Here is a 23463-nt window from a genome sequence, read left to right on the forward strand (position 1 = left end):
GAAGGACCTGTTGCTATGTTGCATCTCTATAACTCTGAGTACAAACGGCAAAAATATGAAATTAAACAATCGAAACCTCCAATGTGGTCTGTCTGAAGTTTACACGGTCTCCCTCAGACAAAATGGGTTTCCCTTGGATGCTTTGGTTTCTGCCCATATCCAAAGGCATGCTGGTTGATGGGTTAAATTTCTACTGGCCTATGAGTGATTGGTAGAATCTAGGGAAGCTGATGGGAATATAAGGATAATAGGTCACAAAGAAAATTATTTGGAATGGAATGCTCCATGTACCAGAGACACAATAAACTGCAGATGTTTTGAATCTTGAATAAAAAAATAAAATGCTTAATGCTTTTTTAACTTTTCTTTTTTTTTCCTCTTCCAATACTTCTTATCCAAAACTCCTTCCTCCCTTCCTGTGTTTTTTTTTGTCACCCTTCAAGTGTCCCAAAGTCACTGACGTACAGACAAATCAATTCATGGAACATGGAACAGTACAGCACAGGAACGGGCCCTTCCACATAATGTTTGTGTCGAATGTGATGCCTAGCTGAACTGATCTCATCTGCCTGCACATGATCCCATATCCTTCTATTCCCTGCATTTCCATGTGCATATCTAAAGCCTTCTTAAACACTACTATTGTATCTGCCTCACCACCAACCCTGGCAATGCATTCCAGTCCCTCCCCCCCCCCCACCACCACCACCCTCTCTGTAAAAAAACTTGCCCTGTACATCTCCATTAAATTTTCTCCCTCTCACCTATACCTATGCCCTCTAGTGTTGGACATTTTCACCCATTCTTTATTTAAAAACTGTTGATACATTGTTATCAGGAAATTATCTCAGCTGAATATGTAGAATAAAGCATTACCATGAGGGTTTTTTGTTTGACAGGTTATTAACAATGGCAAAATCCAGCTAGAAAATAATCTTGAAGAGAGTAGAGGAAAGTGTCCATTTGACCCGACTCAGAAGTATGCATCTGTAATGGTCGGTAGGTTATGTACTTTAAATATACCTTCAAAAATAAATGTTCTTAATTTAAATCTGTAACATTGCAAGTAGTAATAGAAAAGAAAATATTCCTTGCATATTAAAGCATCTCGAGTCTGATGTGTTACATTTTGTACCACAATTACCAGGTGAGAGCACACCTGGAGTACTGTGTGCAGTTTTGGTCTCCAAATTTGAGGAAGAACATTCTTCCTATTGAGGGAGTGCAGTGTAGGTTCACTAGGTTAATTCCCGGAATCGCGGGACTGTCGTATGTTGAAAGACTGGAGCGATTGGGCTTGTATACACTGGAATTTAGAAGGATGAGAGGGGATCTTATTGAAACATATAAGATTATTAAGGGTTTGGACACGCTAGAGGCAGGAAACATGTTCTTGATGTTGGGGGAGTCCAGAACCAGGGGCCACAGTTTAAGGATAAATGGTAGGCCATTTAGAACGGAGATGAGAAACTTTTCACTCAGAGAGTTGTAAATCTGTGGAATTCTCTGCCTCAGAAGGCAGTGGAGGCCAATTCTCTGGATGCTTTCAAGAGAGAGTTAGATAGAGCTCTTAATGATAGCAGAGTCAGGGTATGGGGAGAGGGCAGGAACGGGGTACTGATTGTGGATCACAGTGAATGGTGGTGCTGGCTCGAAGGGCCGAATGGCCTACTCCTGCACCTATTGTCTATTGTTTAATTAATATTATGTAGTTCATGTATAATATTAGGTGCCACAAACAACAGTTAAATTGTTGGCGTGTCATGATCATTTTCTGAAACTAATCAAAAGATAAATGCTAGTGAGGCTCTCGAACTATGGCCAATGTGTAAGGGATCCTTACATTCACCTGACCTAGTGAACAGGAATTTGGTTTGACGTCATAACCAACGGATATACAATATTCACTATAATTAAGTCTTGAAATGGATGAAGTATATAATTAAGCTACAAGTATTCAGTTAATAGTATTGCATACAATATATTTGGTAGAAGATGGAAACCAAAACCCTTTTCTATTCATTTCAAACAAACATTATCTTCCAGCCAATTGAGAGTTCGAGATGTGGTAGATATAATTTCAAAGCCTTTAATCTTGTAAGAGTGAAAACACCATTTTGATTACATTAATTTCATATATTTTAGATGGAGAATTTTATTCAGCAACAGCAAATAATTTTCTTGGTTCTGAGCCTATTCTACTCCGTAGCCTGAAAAACAATCTGAGGTCAGAGTACAAAACTTCATGGCTAAATGGTGAGGACATTTTGTGTACTATGCTAAGTGAACTTCTTGTTACTTAGATTTTATTTATGAGGAGAGATGCAAAGGGGTTAGGGGTGGGATGGAGAACTTCAATTCATTTGTGTCAACTGCAGAGCAGAGTATAATCTAAAGATTAGGAAATTTCATTCAAAGGTTGTTTTTCTAGTTGCAAACAAAAAATATTGGTACAAATAGACTTCTTGCATCCATTATTCCATTATATCATTTTAAAATGTATTGAAATTAAACCTACCATTTTTGTTTGGTGCTTTTGTGAATAAAATACCAGTTTAATTTTATTGGGGGTTAGTTATTACAAAATTAAAAATGCTCTGAATCATGAAAGTTGAGACATGAAAAAGATGGTGAGTGAAATTTCTTCATTTACATCTTGTATCATGGTAAGAGATGTAATGGCTAATGAATGTAAAGCTAGGCTATCAACCTAAGCACAGCACGATTAGTTGCAAAGAAAATATGTCTCGAATGCTCCAATGTGTCTTGGCCATAACAAAAAACGGAACGCTGGAGGAACGCAGCAGGTTGAGCAGCATACATGGAGGTACAAGTCGATATTTTGGGTTGAGATCCTGCATCACGACTGAGAGAGAACAGGAAAAATTGTCAGTGTATAGCAGTACCAGGTTGGGGGGTTGCGGTGGGGTCACATGGAATGGAGGCTGGTAGAAAATAGGTGGAACCAAATGGGGAGGGGATAAATGAAAGATGGAACTGGGTGGGGAAGGAGAGTGATCACAGTTGTTAGATATGTTTATTTTTAAATTTAAACAGAACCTAATTTTATACATTTGGATGTGGTTGAAGAGAGTAAATCTGCTGATGGAGATGATGATAAGATCTACCTTTTCTTCAGTGAAACAGCTGTTGAGTTTGAATTCTACAATAAACTACTGGTTTCTAGAATTGCCCGAGTATGTAAGGTAGGTACTGGTGAATCCCACATGACAAGGAATGTTTGTGAACAGCTATATCACAATTTAACTCTACATGAAGTTGTGTCAAGAAATGCAAGTTAAAAAAAATTAGAAGTTTAATGTTAGTTTATGTACTTTTTTCCCCAGATAAATTCCACAAGTGCAATTTTATTCCATATCTCAAATTTATGGGTTGTAATTTGTGAATTCACAAACAAATTTCCGTAGCCCAAATGGCCATAAGGTGTAGGTTGCCTGTATTAACTTTGCAGTATTTCAGTTTTATTGATAACTAGGCAAAGTAGACCCATTGGGCCCAAATCTCTCCTGCATTGGTGCAGCACCCTGTCCCCCCCTCCCCTCTCTCCTCACCCTCCCCTCTCTCCTCACCCTCCCTCCCCCACTCCCACCTCCCTGCTCCCCTCCCCCTCCCCTCCTTTTAAAACTTTAAAATGTGAATAACTTTTAAAATATAACACCGGTTTCAATAAAACTACTTGCATTATCACTAAAGTGACAATGGTGAGTAAGGTGGGCCTAAAATTGTCGCTTTCATGTACCATTTTGGCTGAAGTTCAGTCACAAACAAGATAACAAATGAGAGTTTTAGTATATAGATGATAATGTAGCAATCAAGATGTGTGACAGAGTTCTGCAGTGAGTTCCACATTGAACTTCCACATCTGAGCATTAAGTTCAAATTCTGCCCAGACAGATAATATACCAAACTGTCCATCTGCAGCCAATAATATGCATTATGAATAGGTTAGGAATTCTCTTTTATATCTAAATATGGACTCAAACCATTTAAACCCATGCATATTAAACACTATTACTGGCAATTTTAGTAAAGAAGGGTCATTAAGTGAGACAAGGAGAGAGACCACTATATTTAGAACTGGCAAATTTGTGGATTTGAGCCCTATTCTGCAGATAATCTTACTTTACGTGAGTTGAATATTAAAACTGTCACATTCTCAAACATTAGTGAACTTCGGACTAGTTTAAACAGATACCTTTTTTAAAAAAAAACCTGTTTGATTAAAAACAATTAATGTTTGTTGTAAAATGCTCTGGTAGAATGATTATACAAATTGGCTCACTTACTGATCTCGTGATATGTTTGCTGTGAGGGTGGGGAGGAAATGGTGGATGTGATGGGTCTTGACTCTTGGGAATACTACCTCCTGTTGCCAGTAGTTAACTAATTATGGAAATTAAGGTCATGATTAAGCCTGCTCATTTGCCCATTCGACAAAAAGAGACTCGAATGAATGCATTTGTTTCAAACCACCCTGCAGATAACTGGAAATTGCACAATGTTAACTTTAATATCATTGGTGTGTAATATCTGTGATGGACACTATTTCCTTTACATTGACAAAAAAATATGAGTCAGTTCTATAAAAATTGACCAAGGATTCAAATGTATTTAAAATTTCTAAACAAAATCTTGGATATGGTCAGCAGGGTTACACAGCATTTAGAGACAGAAAGAAACACCGTACACTTTTAAGATATGTGAACGTTCACCAGGACTTTTTAAACATTAGTTTATCTTTCGTGACCATGCCTTGCGTGATGGATTAAGAAATGTGGAAGAGGGAGGGATTTTTTGGTTGTTAAATGTAAATAAAATTATGCCATGCACACCTGTTATTGTTTTAACAGCTATTGACATGCATGTACCTCAAAATAATATTAGAAAAGCCAAGAATTGTGACCGTGACGAGCCTTAAGCATTGTAAGCTGGGGAGAAAAGGAGTTGCATTTATATGGTTCTTTTTCATGATCTAGTGGCATCATGCAATATTGCAAATTGTACAGTATCACTGGTAGAGAGGTCTCAGTTGGACAGATGCACATTTCTTACTGAAACTAATATTGGGAACTTTAAGTGAGTTTCTGTTCATTCGTGCATTTGCTGTGTATTTCAGGGGGATCTAGGTGGCCAGCGAACTCTCCAGAGGAAGTGGACCACCTTCCTGAAGGCCAGCCTGATGTGTTCTGCTCCTGAGATAAACTTTCCATTTAATATTATTCAAGATGTCTTTATGTTGAAGGCAACAAACTGGAACGATAATATTTTCTATGCAGTTTTTACTCCACAGTGGTAAGAATAAGCACTGGTTTGCAAGCCATGCAAATAATGTTGCCCAAATTTGTGCGGTTCTAGTTAAGGAATTATAGTTTTAATAGTTACCCAAGAGTCTTGTTTCTTCAAATCACGGGGAGCCAAGGACCAATGGTTTGGGGAAATCTGGAGCAGTTAGCATCACTGAAGAAAAAATAATTGGGAAATGAAGGTCACTAAAGCCAGTAATTCCTCTTGTGTTCTGGATCCCAGGATTCTAAGATAGGTGGCTGCAGAAATAGTAAAAGATAAACAACAACTTTCCAGAATTCCGTGGATGGATAGCCAATATAATTTAAGAAAAGAAGGAAAGAGAAAAGAATATGAAACTCTAATAGTTCACTAATAGGATTAAGGAGGAACCATTGAATGTGGTCTATCTAGATCTTCAAAAAGCTTTTTGTTTTAACAAGGATGTTACATAAAATATGGACCACAGATGGATGCAGTATATTAATATGATAGCAGTTATAAGTCAGAAAACAGAAGGAATAACCAGGTCATTGTAGGCTTGCAGGCTGTGATTAGTGAAATACCATAGAGGCCAGTACTTGGCCCCAAATAAACGCAGTATATTGTCTTGTTATAATTGAAAAGACAGTTGAGTACAACGTGAAAGTTTGCAGATGATACAAAGTGAAGTGGAAAAGTGAGCTGTAAAGAAAGTGCAAATAGACTACAATGGGATACAGAAAGAGTAAATAAGAAGGAGTAGGTGTAATAATAAAACTGTTGTTGTTCAGTAGAATCATGAATGTATGGTAAATGATTAGAGATGCAAGTAATATATTAGCCTTTATTACAAAGCGGTTGGAGTATAAGAGAAATGAATATTTGATGCAACTGTTGGAGTTCTGGTGTGATGAATCAGACTGGAATCCCAGTTGATTTTTTTTCCTTCTCCACTGTGCAATAATGATGAGTACAATTATAATCTTTCATTTGTCACTCTGTCTGAGATCAACGAAACAGGTACCAACCAGGGATTATGACTGGTTACCAACTTCTTGGGGGGTTTCAGACTGTCCAGCATCTACAACATTTTATAATTTGCTACTTTGCATCTCTTGCCTCTTAACCATTTGTTTTATTCCAGCATTATCTTTATTCTGTCAATGCAAAATATGCATATGGTATTTTCCACACTATTCACTCAGAAAAGGTTCCAATTTTGTGAAACTAGTTCTTAAAGGAAGTGTACTGTGTCTAGAACAGGTTCTGCAAATCATTCTGAAACTCATTATGATTGAAGACATTTGAGAATGCCCAATATGCGGGGTAGGTCATCAGCAATGTGATTTCCACTCTTTTCCAGCTTTCTCCCCCCCAACTCCATCAGTCTGAAGAAGGGTCCCAACCGGAAACATCATTCTGTCCATTCTCTTTATAGATGCTGCCTCACCTGCTGAGTTCCTCTAGCACTTTGGTGTATGCACATGGTGTTGACTCTCTCATCATCTATTTCAGGGAGGAACCTGTTAGACTCTGCTATGATGGCCTGACCAATCCTGCATCTGGAGACAATATGGCGGTTACATCACTACAGTGTTACTACAATGTTATAACTGTGGTGTTTTCTGGTTGTTCTCGCTCTCTTGCTTGAAAAAGAGGTGCAACCTGAGTGGAGATAAAAGAGCACATTTGCAAATTTATTTCATTGGATCAATAAAGTTCAGAATTGTGTTGTTGAACGATGAGATAAATGAGAGGTGTTTTTTAAATTGAATAGGGTCTGTCAGCAACTGTTTAATAAGAGGGAAAAATGATAGTAGGGAGAAAATTGTGTGCATGTGTGTTTGTCAAGTATTGTCCTAAGTTCAAGCTATAATATAACATTTAATTGTTCAGGGGGAAACAGGATATTTCTGCAGTTTGTGCCTTCAAAATGTCAAAAATCCAGGAGGTGTTCAATGAAGGAAAATTCAAGTCAGCTATAACTGTAGAACAATCTCGCGTCAAGTGGGTGATGTACAGTGGAACAGTTCCTGTCCCTCGTCCAGGTGCTGTAAGTATTCAAGCTTTCCTTGTAAGGAAGTCTATCTTCATAGTAATTTAAGAGCTGGAGTCTTTTTCCAAGCTTTTCTACTCAATACCAGATTTGTTTTTATTCCATGAGGAATCACTGAATTCAACTGCATAGGCTCTTCAGACAAACTCGGTTATTATACTGCTCAGGAAGCTTTCCCAGGAATGAAGGCATGAATGTAATTAGGATCACAACAGCCAATACACCAAATATGCAAAGGCTGCCTACAAGGACTGATATACAGCACAGAAACAGGCCCTTCAGAAACATAACCCATCTACACTAGTCCCACATACCCCAAGGGCGTGTGAAAACCTGGCAAGATTTATGACCTAATGTAGAAATGGGAACAGAGGAAGTCAGAGAAGGGTCTGGAGGAGATTAGAATCCCAAGTGTTTATGACTGAAGGAAGGAAATTTGTCTTTTGAAGCAGCTGATGATCAGGCTTTCCAGTTTTTTTTCAGAGATAACCAGTTCCAACGCAAGTTCACCTACCTGTATGTTAACTGGGTCCTTCTGTTCCCACAGAGTGCTCCCTGACCTGCTGAGTATTTTCAGCAATTATTTATTTCAAATCTCTTCGGACTACAGTGTTTTATATCAACATTTTCAGCATAGGTTTTTTTCTTCTCTTCTCTATCCTCATACCCCTTCTCCCTCCGGACAGATCAACTGTGATTAATGAACCCTCCCCCAAGCCAACACCACCACAAGTAACGTTTGGTCTCTCTGTGTCCCAACTCTATCACAAACGTTCTCTTCCTGCAGCTTAAAACAAGTTTGATTTGCAACTGACCCTAACTCTGTTTCTGCCTGCATTTTTTGTTTTTTGTTGAGAATATATTTAGTCCACAGTTAACAGTACTGTTTAAGTGCTTCTCGCAGAGAATGCCAAAGTAATTGGAAGGGTTCAGGGATTATTATGGGGTGTTGCAGTTGAATTGAGAAATTAGAAGCTTGACTTGAAGTTGAAGTTGGAATCTACATTAAAACAGATTTTATACAAGGCCAGATTCTCTCAAGAATCTGTGCTTGCCCATATGAGCCAAAACCATCAAGAGAGGAGACAAGTATGAAGGGAAAAATTGTATCCAAGATTTCCAGTTCTATCGTACTTTTTACAAATAATGTTTGCATATTTTGTCCCGTTTGTAACAATTGAAGACCCAGCTCACTCGGGCAATCTCTTTCCTCTGTTTCCACATAGTGTATCAACAATGAAATCCGTAAGAGTGGCTTCAAGACTTCTCTAGACCTGCCAGACAAAACACTCCAGTTTGTTCGGGACCATCCTTTAATGGATGATATAGTGACCTCCATCAACAACCGACCCAAATTAATAAAGCAGGGTGTAAAATACACCCAGATAGTTGTAGACAGAGTTATAGCAGCAAACCTTGAAGAATATGATGTAATATTTCTGGGAACAGGTAAATTCATTTCTGCGAATGTACTGTACTGTCAATAATTTGCTTTTACAATGCTAATCGTAATGCTGTTCATCGGAAAATGCTACAAAACCAGGGATTAATTGCTTTCTAAAAGAGTGACTTACAAAAGATTTGAAACTAGTTTACTCTGAAAATTTGCATAATACTGAGCCCTGCACTATAATAATAATAATAATGTATTTTATTTATATAGCGCTTTTCATATACTCAAAGACGCTTTACAGAGATTTATAGAACATAGGGAAATGAATAAATAGATAAATAAGTAAATAAATAAACGAACTATAGATAGCATCAACTAAATGACAAACATACCTTATTTTTGAAAGCATTGATTTACTGAAATAATTCATCTGCATTGATTGAAGAGTTCACGTTTTGAGATACCTGACATTTAGGTAGCAATTCACTTCTAAGTTTGCTATACTTGTATTAATCAAAGTGAGAGAGAAAATGTTAGAAAATAAACTATATCCCTATTTTTGTCATGTATATTGAGCACTCAGCAATTTTATTCCATTAAGCCAAGTTTATAATAGATTGCATGTACAACATGTTCTGTGCTCCACCATCTTGGGCTGTATTATCCCTTGTGTAAACCAAATGAAATGTGTTTGTCATTTTTACTGATGAATCACTAATGCTGTGGGTAGCTTTTGATAACTTCATGAATTCAAATTCATTTTCCAATATATTTTGCATTGCATGGTGTGACTATTTTTAATTTGCTATTTTAATTCAGAAAACCCAACTATCATCTGCTGTACAAAAATTAGTTTGATACCTAATTTTTCCAAGCGAGAATCTCCGGCAGAAATGGTCCTGAACTGCGATTAACCTTGTTCCATGAAACTCGACAATATCATTGACATGCAATAGTAAAGTGATATACAAACATTTTCATGACTTTCATGAAGTCCTTTAATTTATAATCTTATTTGACTTGGTTTCAGATTGTAGGTTGCTTTGCAATGTCTTTTCAACTGACAAAATAAATATATTTTAGGTACAGCAACATTACTAAAACTGATTTTGTGTCGTTCTTTGGTGTAAACCAGCATCTGCAGTTCCTTCCTACACATTACTAAAACTGATGATTTTTGTCACTGTTATATTGCTTTATGTGGTAACTTGCTGTGCATAAAATGAATGCTTTATTTCCACCATTACAACTTGGTTAGAGAATGCTTTGGGATGTTGTGCAAGGGATGCGAAGGGCACTACTGAAATATAATTCTCTTTTTATTAAGTAATTACATTGCAAGACTGCTGATATTCCAGTTGGGATTGGCTGGGAAACAACATCACAAGATTAATTTTCCCCACACGTGCTATGTCATATTCCATTATTAGAACATTATTTGAAATGGCATTGTAGTTCAGATGGGAGAAGATCAAATACTTAAATTTGTATTGTCACACAAAAGTTGTGCTGGAGATTTTTCTCCTTGTGCAAGATGATCCAAAAGAATTTGAAGTTAATGAATGATGAAAATAAACGACACCATATATTTTCTTGTGTGATGGACCCAGAAACAATTATGATAATCTAAAGCTAATTATCTCTGTGGGAAAATAGTCTCCTGGGTATGCAAGTCATCAGAGGAATACAATAGCAGGCCCCTTGTGCTCCATGGTAGTTGATGTCAGTGGGGAATGGAAGAAAGCTACAGAAGCCTGATAGCAGCAGGGTGGAAGCTATTCCTCAGTCTGGCAATGTGCGCCTTCTGCTGAATGGAGAAAAGGAATGACAAGTCTTTCATTATGTTGGCTGCTTTTCTGAGGCAGTGTGAAATGAGGATGTAGTCAATAGTGGAAGGTCTACTCTATGCGATGGACTGGGCTACATCAGCAACTCTCTGCAACTCTCTGGGATATAAAGTAGCATTTCCAGATAGAGAAAAGACAATTATAATCGTGAGGATATTTTTTTTATAGTCATACTCAAAACCTGCATGTTAATGTCGTTTTTCGTTTACAGATAGTGGATACCTGCACAAAGCCCTTAGCTTGGAGAAGGATATGTTTATTATTGAAGAGGTGCAGCTGTTCCTTTCTGCAGAGCCTGTACAAAACTTACAGCTTTCTTCAAAAAGGGTATAACAAATATAAAGTCAAGTATTTTTTGTTTTTGTGGTTTTCAACCTTGAATATGGATTTCACTGGGCAATGTTTTAATGTCAGAACTTTTGTCTCCTAGGGTAATTTGTATGTTGGATCCCCATCACTGGTGGTACAAGTGCCTGTTGCCATTTGCACTAAACATATCAATTGTTGGGATTGTGTACTGTCTAGAGACCCTTACTGTGGATGGGATAAAACTACAAGCCAATGTATTCACATTTCAGAGAATACGTTTGATATACAGTGAGTAAACTAAGAATATGAATATAATTGTGCCATATTTTTTAATTTATTTGTCATTATATGGAGTTGGAAAACTGTTTATTGATAAGACCAGGACTGCTTATCTGCAGAGTTTTGATCCATTTATTTAGACTATTATTTGTTGTTGTAGTATATTTTTGGTGTGTAATGTTCTCAATTTTTTTTTTAATTTTTAGGAACTTAGTTCAGAATATAGAAAATGGAGATCCTTCAAAATGTCCCAGTCATGGTATGTTCCATGTTATATTTTTCCACAGTTATGACATAAATGCTAGGTTGTTCACTTTTTCCTTTTTTTTCTTTCTCCTTTGTCTTCCACCTCCCTGCCCTATTAACTTAAAAGTTCAGATTTGTTCATTTTTCACATATTTGTGAAAATTTAATGTTGCACATTCATAACCTTTCCCAAAGTGGGGACATTATCACCTACAATGGTAATAGATGCATTGATTAAAAAAAATAAAGGATCCATCTTCATTGCAGGGTCTTGCTCAATAGAATTCAGTTGTCTCCCTGAACTAAGCTTTCAACTTGAGCATGGGTTTCTGCCAAGTGCTCCAATTTCCTACCAAGATTTCAAAAAGGGGATATGATGGGCATAAGGAAGATAAAATATTGCAGGGGTATAGAAAGGTATGGGAATGGGACTGATAGGATTGCTCTGCCGGGAGCTGGTAGGGACTCAATGTGTTAAATTGCTATTTTCTTTGTAATATTAACACCAACTTGATTGATCCAAGTTCCGTCAAATGCGGCATTGAAGTTGTGGTAGCTAAAATGTTTCGACGCTTGTCTTCATTTATGTTACTGGATGCACACAATCCTCACTAGAAACCTATTTCTTAGTATAGTTTCTGCAGTACAACCAAAGGATTATCAGGAAACAAGAGGAAAGTCATTCTGCACTATTTTTCTGTAGAAATAACTTTCTGTACAATTCACTCATGTTGACTCACTGCACCACAGATCAGGTTCGATAATGAACTCGGGTGTTGTCTGTGTGGATTTTGCATGTTCTCCTTGCGACTGATCAGTTTCCTCCCACATCCCAAAGACGTGTGGGTTTGTTGGTCAATTGGCCTCTTTAAACGCCCCTAATCTGTAGGGAATGGATGGGAGTGTGGGATACCAGGAAACTGGTGTGAACGGGTGAAAATGGTCAGTGTGGATTCGGATTCGGAAGAGCTTATTTCCATGCTGTATCTCTAAACTAGAACTTGGGAGGTCATGTTGCAATATAAGACGTGGTGAGGCCGCATTTAGAATATTGTGTTCATTTCTGGGCACCATGTTATAGAAAAGATGTTGTCAAGCTGGAAAGTGTACCGAGAAGATTTACAAGGATGTTGCCAGGGCTAGAGGGTCTGAGCTATAGGGAGAGGTTGAGTAGGCTGGGACTTTATTCCTTGAGCGCAGGAAGATGAGGGGGGGTCTTTATTGAAGAGTATAAGAGGAATAGATTGGGTAGGTGCACAGAGTCTCTTGCTCAGAGTAGGTGAATCGAGGACCAGAGGACATTGGTTTAAGGTGAAGGGGAAAAGATTTAATAGGAATCTGAGAGGTAACTTTTTTACACAAAGGGAGGTGGGTGTATGGAACAAGCTGCCAGAGGAGATAGTTGAGGCAGGGACTATCCCAACATTTAAGAAACAGTTAGACAGGTACATGGATAGGACAGGTTTAGAGGGATATCAATCAAACACGTGCAGGTGGGACTAGTGTAGCTGGGACATGTTATCCGGTGTGGGCAGGTTGGGCCGAAACCCTGTTTCCACACTGTATCACTCTATGAATCTAAACTAAACAACAAATGCTGTATTACCCATTGGATGGCCAATGAATTTTTGGAGAATAACATTACATTTAAAATAATGTGAACCATTTGATAAGTCTGTTTGGACTAGTTTATCATTAAGCCTGCTTACATTCATAGAAATAAATGATCGTTTTAAAATTCTCAAATAGTGGATTGTACTAAATGAAATCTACCATTTGTTTATCTTTTTTTAACTGACTATAGTATCAGAGTAGCAGGTTAGATTGTTCCATCAGTGACCTGTCTCAAGTACATTTAAATGTTGGAATGGAAGGGCCGTGATCCAGCAAATGGATTTTGACACAATGGGTTTTGAACCTTTTGGCCCAGAAAACATAGAATCAGATGGGATTCTGCTATTGAGTGTTGCCCAATGATCCATGTTGCAAAATTCACATATGATAGCCAGGTGTGACTGGGCTGTATTGCATAGTAAAATAGTGCACTATTGCAATTTGCACATAAAACTGGCAAATTTGGCAAAGAATTTAATTGTTCTGCATTTGTTAGAATTTCTACGAAAGTCATCTTTAATAGCTTGTGCTGTTTAGTATTTCTTAGAAATGCTTTTTTGCTAATATATTACTGACAAATATTATCTTCTTCAGAAATCTATAAAGCTGTAAAGCAAATTATTACTCCTGGAAACAATATGGTTTTGAGTTGTTATCCTACATCCAACTTGGCTCAAATGCAGTGGTTACAAAAAAAAAGAGAAATTCCAGTAACAGATTCAAGATACCTCCACTTCAGTGATGGATTATTAATATTTAATGTTTCTGCAGAAGATGAAGGACAGTATGACTGCCTCTCTGTTGAAACAGTGGCTGGGAAACAATTTTCACAAGTCTCAGCAAGCTATTTTCTGCAGTTATCTACATCTAAACATGGATTAGATCAACATCCATTTCCAACAAAGATGCATTTTGGTGTGTCAGCCTTACCAGACAATACTGGTCGCAAGGCTGCCTTGCCAATGATACAGAATTACCTTCAAACTGAATTGACATTGAAAGGTTTCCTGGTACTCTTTATCATGATGTTCATAGTTCTTCTTGCATGGAATATTTATAAAGGTCATGTGCCAATACCACTGCGGCCATCTGGAAATGAAAATGTAAGAAGAACATCAGCTATTATTTTGAACAACTCAGTGCAGCAGCTGGAGGAGAAAATATCGCTTTCAGAGGGCCCTCAATTAAAGGGTGCAGTGAGCAATGTTGACCTCCCGCTTACAAGTACCGCCAATGCAGATCCACTTGAGAAGAACAGCAACAATAATTCTATACTACTAGAGAATGCTAACTCCAGCTGTGCGAGACCATTGCTTGTTCTTGACGAATTGGAATACATTGATGCTGATCAGACTGAATCAAAAGCATAAGCCTAAAGAAATTTCATTGATGCTTCGGGAAATCCACAAGTCGTGAATATTGGGTAATGCAATGTTGCATTTTCTATCTCCCACATGCCCCTATCTCCCACGTTCCTTCTCTTATGAATGAGGCTCTATATCTGGACGAATATAAATGTGGAAGAATAAGCCATATTATGTATTCAGTACCATACTGTACCTCTCTGTGTCCCACAAAAGTTAACATAATCTATTATGCATATTTCACCTCGGGAGAAAAAAAAATCTTTGGTCTATGCATTTTGTTAATAAACCCAACAACTGAAAAGAGCCCTGGGATTTTAACAGATGGGTACTATTGGGTTAGCTCAGTGTTCACGTACTCAACATGCTTGCTTGAAAGCACTGTGAATTGCTATTTCATTGTCACTGTGAAGAATACACCTTTGTTGCCTTAATTCTCATGCACATGTGGTGAGTTTAGCTGATCCCTGGAAGAAGGAAATCACTGAATTTCTCCAATTTATGCAAATACATCTGTTCTGACAATTGGATCTGTTTTTCTCTAATTTGTGTCCTTCCATGAAGTATTGAAATGTGTGTGATTAACACTTAATGTCCATTTTATCACAGTGAATACACTTTTGACAAACTTTTAGTTTAATGATGATTCACATTGGCACAAATTATTTTAATGCAGGAAATAAGAAATGTTAAGAACAGGAGAAAGCCACTGTCCTACAAACGTACTAGTTCAACCCTCATATCATATCTATCAATCCCTTCTCTTGAATAATACTTTTCATGAAATTGTGCTCCCTTTCTCTTTATTCTATCTTTCGATCTTTGGTACTGAACCAGTCACTATGATTGAATCTTGAATGATTGAATTTCTGAACAAAACTACCAGACATCCATCAGACAAACCACATATTTCTATGATCCAGTTAGACGAAGTTCATCTTGAGTTAAGCCGGGTAAAAGGTCCAAGGATTTATGTAGTTTTAGCTAAGTCATCAGTTGAAAAGGTTGCTCCCAAATCTTTCTTTGCACTTTAGTCCCATGCTCTTGACCTTTAGATAGAGTTCAGAGGAACCTATTTATGAAACTGGGATGTAGAGGTCCAGTAAGAGGTTGTTGAGGGATTCCTCTATCTTGACTACCTGCTCCTTTTCCAAGGGTATGTTTGTGTGGATAGCGCTGGAGGGGGACCACATATTATCACAGATGCCTTCTGTGATAAGTGGAGTGCATCCTTGTTATTGAGAATAACATCTACATTTATTTTTAAAATATTTTTAAGCCAGCAGCCAGACTTTTACAATTCAGTTGCACATTGCTGGAGAGGTGGTGGATGAGCTATCGTCGTTGTCCCTGTTTGCTTTGCAGATATTCTTACTGAAAAGTCCATATGTGGATTTTGGACTAGGACAGGATTGGACTTAGTCTGACCATCTCTCCTGGTTAATATTAGGTTAATTATATGCTGAAGCATAAAGTATAATTGTTAAGCAAGATGCAGGAACTTTATCCCAAACTGAATCAACAGCTTCAGGAAGTAAAGGCAGAAATATGCAGCAATAAGTCTCAAAATATCTGCATAGAAATGCATTGCTTGAATTAACATATTTAACACTATCTGCTTTGCCTTTCTCTGTGTAAACATAAATTTCCCCCTAATTCTCTCCAAATCTAGTCTCTTCTAATCAGGCAGGGATTAATAGTATTTAAATTAAAGATACTTTGAATTAAACCCCTTTTTTGCAGTTATCCTGGTAATGCAGTAATCCTGATAATACGGTAATGTAAAGTATGGTCAAATATCAGATGGCAAGTATATAATCAACTAATCACAAAGCCAATTACCTTGATTTTTGAAAAATGAATGCTATGAAATATCTATAAAATTTGAATTTTGTCTGCATTGGAACCAGTAGGCCTGGACTGTTTTGAGGATATAGAATATTTGAGAGTTTCCTTAAGATTCATTGTTCAAAATGTTAAACAAAAAAAAGGAGAATTTTGGTCATCTTTTCGATGCATCTCTCTTTTGGGCAGCGAGTTAACAAATTGCCTTTGAGGTATTTTTGCAACTTGAGGTGAATTTTAAATATCCAATTGTTATGATTTGGAAAAAAATAGTCAAAGTGACTCTAATATACTTAAGTGATTCTAGACTACACAAGAATAACCAAAGCTGCCGAGATTCCCATTCTTGATTGCATGCATCCAGTTGCAGACCCTAATTCATCTGTTAACTCATGTGAATAGTAAGTTACTGGAACAATGTCATGAATCAAGAATCTTGCATGAGTCAGGTTAACTATGGAGAAATAATGAGGCAGAAAAATGTTTATGGAGGACAACTTCGTCAACAGTAAAATGCAAACCAAAGTGTCCATGTTCCACCTGAACTGAACAGCTTCTCAATCATAAAATAAATATTTTGAAAATTTGCAACTATTCTAAATGTTAGTGTTTAGTACTACAGTGGATGTGATAAACCATTAATTGTTGCTGGTTTCCTGATTCTATAGAAGTCCTATGGAGCTATTTACCCATGAACACAATTCATTTACCGAGTCATGCAGTAAGAAAACGTGCTTTTTGGCCCAACTCTTCCTTGCTGACCAAAAATGCTTATCTACGTTAATCCCATTTACCAATGTTTAGCCCATAATCCCTTTAAACTTCTCCTATTCAGTACCTGACCAAATGTCTTTTAAAAGTTGTAATTGTACCTGCTTCTACCCCCAACGTCTTGCGGTTCATTCCATATACCCACTATTCTTTGTGTGGAAAATCCTGCCCTTTAAATCCCCTTTAAAACTTTCCCCTTTCATTTTCAACCTATGGTTTTATTTTGGACACCCATACCCTGGGGAAAAAAACCTGACTATCTACCCTATCTATGTCCCTCATAATTTTATAAACATCTGAAAGGTCATCCCTCAACCTCTTTTTCTCCAGAGAAAGTAATCCAAGCTATCCAATTTCTTTTAATTACTCGGGCAATGATCTTGTGAACTTTTTCTGCATTCTCTTCAGATTAATTGCATCCTTTACTGTGGCAGCCAAAACTGCACATAATCCTCCAAGTGCAGCCTTGCCAATGAATTGTATAACTATAACATGGTGACTCAACTCCTACAATCAATGCCTCGGCCAGAGAATGCAAACATATGATTCATCTTTACTACACTGTCCACCTCTGTTGCCCCTTTCAGGAAACTATGTTCTATATCCCAAGGACTTTCTGATCAGTCACACTTTCCTTGGTCCAGATATATACCTGGTTTAACTTCCCAAACTGCAACACATTGCACTTGTCTGAGTAAATTCCATCAGCCATTTCTATGGCCACTTTCCCAGTTGGTTTAGATCCTGTTGTAACCTTGCACAACTTTCTTAACTGTCCACGATAACATTAATTTTTAGTTGCTGATCATCTACCTACATTCCCTTCTCTACAGCACATCATGCTAATCCTCCTCAAGGAACTTGTTTGATCCCACTTGACATATGCCTTTCTTTTTCCTTACCAGAGCCTTAATATCCCTTATCTACTAAGGTTCCCTTATCCTGCTAGTTTTGCCATTCACTCAAACAGGAGCCTGCTGACCTGAACTCTTTCTGTCTCATGTATAGGAGCTACACTTGCCAGACATCCCTTTTTGCCTGCTAACAGACTGTTCCAATGAACCTTTGCAAGTTCCTCTCTTAATGCCATCAAAATTAGCTTTGCCCCAATTGAGAACATTTGACTGGTGGACCAGTCCTATCTTTAATTATCTTGAAATTAATAGAATTATGGTCACTTATCCCAAAGTGCTCCCCAACTGACACATCAGCCACTAACCCAGCCTAAGGCCAGATCAAGTGTAGCCGCTTCTCTGATAGGGACTTCTATATGTTGCTTCAGGAAACTTTACTGGGTACACTTAACAAATTCTGCCCTAATCCCTTAGTGCTCCCTAAGAAGTCAACATTAGAGACATTACAATCATCTATTATTTACTACCTTATTATTCCTACACCTATCTGTGATTTCCTCACATATTTCCTCCTCTAATTCTTGTTGAATAGTGGAGGGCCAAAAGTATAATACCATAATATAACAGTCATCTCCCCTTTTTTTTCTTTTCCGAGTTCCATATGGCCTCGCTGGACATTTCCCTCCAGGATATCCTCTTGAAATGCTGTTATAATGTTCTCCCTAATCATTAGTGCAACTCATCCTCCTTTCTTACCTCTATCTCGCTGGAAACAGCTGTACCTTGGAGCATTGTGCTGCCAATCCCGCCCATCCCTCAGCCATGTTTCCATATTGGCTATAATAGAAAAATCCCATGAGGTGATTCATGTGCTGAGTTCATTTGCCATACCCATCAGGCTGCTTGAGTAAAATAAATGTAGTTCAGCTAATCAGACTTTCTTTGTTCCATGTCCTTGCACACTTTAAGCTCAATATTTGCTTCATTTCTCTCCTCTGATACTACTTCTTTATGTCCTAACCCTGTCCCTCCCCTCCCTTCCCCAAAATACCCTGCCAGACTAGTGTGTGGCACTAATCTAGAAAGTATAACCCTGAAGGCTGTTTTTTAACTCACTGCCCAACTCCCAACATTTACTTTTGATTATTGGTGTCTTTTAATTCAGTTTTTCAATCTACTGTGGTCTTCACACTTTCCTATCACCAAAATCACCAGCCACTCGTATTTTCAAAGTTTCGCTGTTCCACCATAACTTATTTTCCATATCTTCATCAGCTTTGCTTCAAACCCAAGAATCCTCTCCCTAAATAATTGTCTAGTTTTCTCTTTCTTTCATGTGAATATTGAAACCTAGCTATTGCAGAAACTTTAGTTCTGTGTCCTGATCTCGGTGTCAAGATTTGTTTGCTAATCCAGTTGAGCCGATTGAATTCCCGTTGAAATGGAAGTTGCTTTATTGTGGTTGGTCCTGCAAAGCAGTCTTAAAAATGCATTGCAAAATGTTTATATTGAAAATGTAACTTTTCCTTTGTTTTTTCTTGAAGGAGGATTTATTGATTGTTACCAAGTTCACATTCAATGTGCATATTCTGGCTGAAAATGCAGCACTGTTTTTCACTATCGGATGATATCACACAAAATCCCTATTGTACAGCCAAATTTATATTTTTATACATGTAAATGTTGATGATTTGGTAAGCTTACATAGTGTACATAGATATGAGAACTCTTTCAAGTGCCAATTCAGCTAAGCATCCTGTAACATCTCTGAAGGGCAATATTTGTCAAACGCCATCAAATGGGTGAAAATTATATTTCCCAGTGAAAATTTATGATCCTGTAAATCTCTGGGACACTGTAATTGTCAGTTAAATATGATATTTAGATTCTGTGCTTGCTGATATGTTTTACAATTAATATTAGGTGTTATTTGTGTCACTCCTCTCTCTCTCCCAACTCTGCTATCATTCTCAGTAAATCTGCTGTTCCATGCTTTTTATTGGCCTCCATTTTTTGGCATTTTGAAGGGTGTTAACAGAGCAGGCATATAGTGTCCTACATAATAAGAAGATGTAGGAAGTAGAGTAGGAGGAAACCCAAGTATTCAATGTGCAGAGAGCAGGGAATTAACAACTTAAAGATTTTTGACCTAGGGTATGTTTTTTTAATATTTTTCTTCCTGTGAGGAAGTGTAGCTTGCAGTCTGTCACTGGTCCCACTAGCATAATTTAAATCAGGACTGGAACTTATATCAGCCACAGCGGTGGTGTTCTATTTGCCATGGTCAAGGAGTTGTTGTGCTACGTACTTTGGCCCTCGTGACCTATTGAATAATGTTATAACCTTGCTCAAATAGGTTCTTTGCAACTTGTTTACATCACATCTTATTTTGTAATGATGAGTGAGAAGAAATTCAATGCTTTTAAGTTGTGGGGCATAATGCATCCTTTTCTAAATGTAAAATATGAGTAATGGAGGCCATTGTGACAATTACTGCAAGGAAAATATGGCAGGCAAGAACGAGTTCTTGTGATTTGCCTTCACAGGTGGGAGAAGAGCAGAAAACTAGCAATGCAATTTGTTAATATTACTGGGGGAGAAGCCTGATAAACCAAGTTATATTATGAGATAGGTCCTATTGCAGGTTTTCCTTCTAAATATGTATTGGATTCATAAAATCGACGTCGTTTTTATATATTTTTAATCTAATTTACATGCGTGGGCCTGTCATGAAAATTATAAACACCATAAGTTGGGTCTGCACCCAATCCTGTGAAAATACATCCTCATATCATTATTTTAGATGAGACAAATAATACTTCAAAACAGCAAGAATTTATTGCATTGTTCTAAACAATATTTTTCACTATCTATTTACTGCAGGGAGCTATTGTTTTAAGGGGTTCAAAATGACCATTAATTTCTGTCCACAAAACATTTGCAAAATCTTTTGGCTTAATATGCAAATATCACAATGTAACAGAATACCAGATAATCCAAAGCTTCTGGACTACCGTCTAGCTCTTCATGTCCAGCAAAGTAATGGAAAATCAGAACAAGGCTAAATTTGACTGTAATGACATTTTTGGTCAATGGAACAAAGAAATTATTATTTCCTTCTAAATATTCACAATGGGGCTGTGCTTATGGGAAAGTATCCCAGCAGGAATCTGTATTCAGGAACAAATGGATAGAGGGAAAACTGGTTTGGAAAAGATAATGTTATAGATGTCAGCCTTATGTAATACCCAGGGGAAGAAAATAGTCCACAAAGAACAATCTAATGTACGTAAGCGTGAGATTATCACGATGAAAATTGACCCAAGAGTTAAGCCTAATTGTCCCAACTCTTCCAGCCTGGCTTTCTGTGAAAAACCATTTGAATTATTTTCAAATTGTACAGCTCTGCTTTGTAAATACTGTAATCAAAAAGTTACCCGTTTTCAAATTAGCGTTTTTCAATGCGCAAGCAGTTCTTGTATAAAAAGTGGATTTAAACAAAAAAATCATATGATTTTATTGGGTTAAAGTCTGCAAAGATGGTGGCTGTCTTTTAAAACAACTACAGCATAAAACAAATATTTCTAAAGAATATTTTTAAATGAAATATTTTTGGAATAAAATCTTGTTGATGAAGAGATGCTACGTCAACGTATTGTTAGAAATCGTACACATGTCCAATGACAATCTTTACTGAATGCTATTTTCTAATTCAAAGCCTTGTTTTATTTGAGATATTCCAACAAACAATTTCAATAAAATTTTTGTACAATGTAATTAAATTAGATTTTAAAGTTTAATCCTATGCTAGATGTGTTTCCTTTTTGTACCCCTTCCAAGCATAAGAACATACTAGAAGCAGGAATAGGTGTTGGGTTCCTCACATCCGGTCCTCTATTAAAGCAGATCGTGCTTAATCTGTTCTGCTTTCCTGCATTAACTCCGTATTTCTTGATTCCTTTAAGAATCTATTGATCTTTAAAAATATAATTGGTGACTGAACCTCAAAGCTTCTTGAGAGAGAATTCACATCTTTCTGGATAAATAAATTTCTTTTGATATCTGTTGTATCCAACCCAGTCGGGAAAAACATTGAATCTGCATACGCACTGTTAGGCCACTTTAATATTTTGTATTTTTCAATAAAAATTACCTATTCCAAATGCACAAGAACATAGCTTCAGACACATGGCAAACTAATACTCTTGCTAATATATTCTATCCTAGGTTAACCAGACCAGTAAATAATACTCCAGCTGCAGTGTCAGCCGGGCCCTATATAATTGGAGCAAAATCTCTTTCACGTGTTCAATTCCTATCGTAATGAAGATTAACATACTATTACCTTCTGAATTGCTTTGCCTCCTTGTACAAAAACGTTCATAGCACTACTCACTATTTTAGTGGTGATCTGTTTTCCCTGCTTCTGTTATGCTCCAATCTATTGATATACTTTGTCAAATTAGCAGGTAGACACAAAATGCTGAAGTAACTCAGCGGGACAGACAGCATCCCTGGAGAGAAAGAATGGGTTACGTTTCGGGTTGAGACCCTTCTTCAGCAAATTAGCAGATTGTTTCACAGATTTACAGCAATTGTTGCAGTGTAAACTTTCCAAGAAACAAAACACTAAAGTGGTCCTGAGCGCCCTGGATTTCCATCCATGGTGCAGGTTTAAGTGTTGCACCAGCAGAGTCAAGATGAAAAATCTCAATGGTTATGTTAAATTGTAAAGTCATTCATAATCCCACTCCTGAATTGTGTCTATGGATCCCTTCCGGCGAGGGAGAATATGTGAGCGTGTGTTAAGTGCGTCATGTGAACAGATTTGGATTTAATTGTGATGCCAACATTTTTGTGAAAAACAAGTCAGTGACTTGTTATTTAGGCTGCATTGTAAAGAATGACATCGCAGGCGAGGGAGTCTGTGCCTTAATCTTTTTTAAATTGTTATGTAGGCTTAATATGAATCAGCAATGACTTCAATAATGTGAACAAAACTGGGTTGCCTTGGTTATTATTGCTATCACAAAACAGTTTTCATCAAATAACACCAGCATCAGTATATTTTAATTCAGTGGAAATATTCATACGTGAGTTCTGTTGCTAATTATGCCACTTACATCTGAACAAAATATCAAGTAGGTCTCCAGATACCTGCATTGGAAGGAAGAGCACAGATAAAATAAAATTAGCAGTGGAAAATATCGATTTCCAAAAAAAATAGCTTTCATTGCTGGTTCAATGGACAGACACATTTTACAATTTCCCATATCCTTGCCAAAATAATCTGCCTCACATTATTACTGCAAAAAAATACACGAGTGGTATTGGCACAGACTTTGTGGATCAAAGAGCCTGTTCTTGTGTTGTACTGTTCTCTATTCTAAAAATTAAGAAGGATGAAAACTACATTTACCTCATAGCACCTTTCATGATCTCCAAGTACTAAAGGGCTTTCACTAAATTACACCTTAAAATGTAGATCTTATTGTTGGGAAGATGGTAACCCTTATGTGCCCAGAAGCAGTAGATAATAACCAAACAATCTATTTTAGATGGCGATTGAAGAATATTATTGGCTGGGACACTGGGGGGA

General features: G+C 37.3%; 1 protein-coding gene across 3 annotated transcripts in view; it reads left to right on the plus strand.

Moving 5' to 3' along the window:
- LOC144607041 (semaphorin-4E-like) overlaps positions 1-21600 on the plus strand; it is a 40264-nt gene extending 18664 nt beyond the window's left edge. For all 3 annotated transcript variants that reach the window (XM_078423602.1, XM_078423601.1, XM_078423600.1), the window contains 10 exons: positions 900-999; positions 2146-2256; positions 3058-3206; positions 5138-5313; positions 7183-7339; positions 8569-8791; positions 10794-10909; positions 11013-11179; positions 11377-11429; positions 13625-21600. In XM_078423602.1, the coding sequence (XP_078279728.1) occupies positions 900-999; positions 2146-2256; positions 3058-3206; positions 5138-5313; positions 7183-7339; positions 8569-8791; positions 10794-10909; positions 11013-11179; positions 11377-11429; positions 13625-14400 (2028 nt within the window). In that variant the 3' untranslated portion in view covers positions 14401-21600. The remainder of the gene's footprint in view (positions 1-899; positions 1000-2145; positions 2257-3057; positions 3207-5137; positions 5314-7182; positions 7340-8568; positions 8792-10793; positions 10910-11012; positions 11180-11376; positions 11430-13624) is intronic.
- Positions 21601-23463: the final 1863 nt, after the last annotated feature.

Source organism: Rhinoraja longicauda, chromosome 28, assembly GCF_053455715.1.
Source record: "Rhinoraja longicauda isolate Sanriku21f chromosome 28, sRhiLon1.1, whole genome shotgun sequence".
NCBI classification, from domain to species: Eukaryota; Metazoa; Chordata; class Chondrichthyes; order Rajiformes; family Arhynchobatidae; genus Rhinoraja; species Rhinoraja longicauda.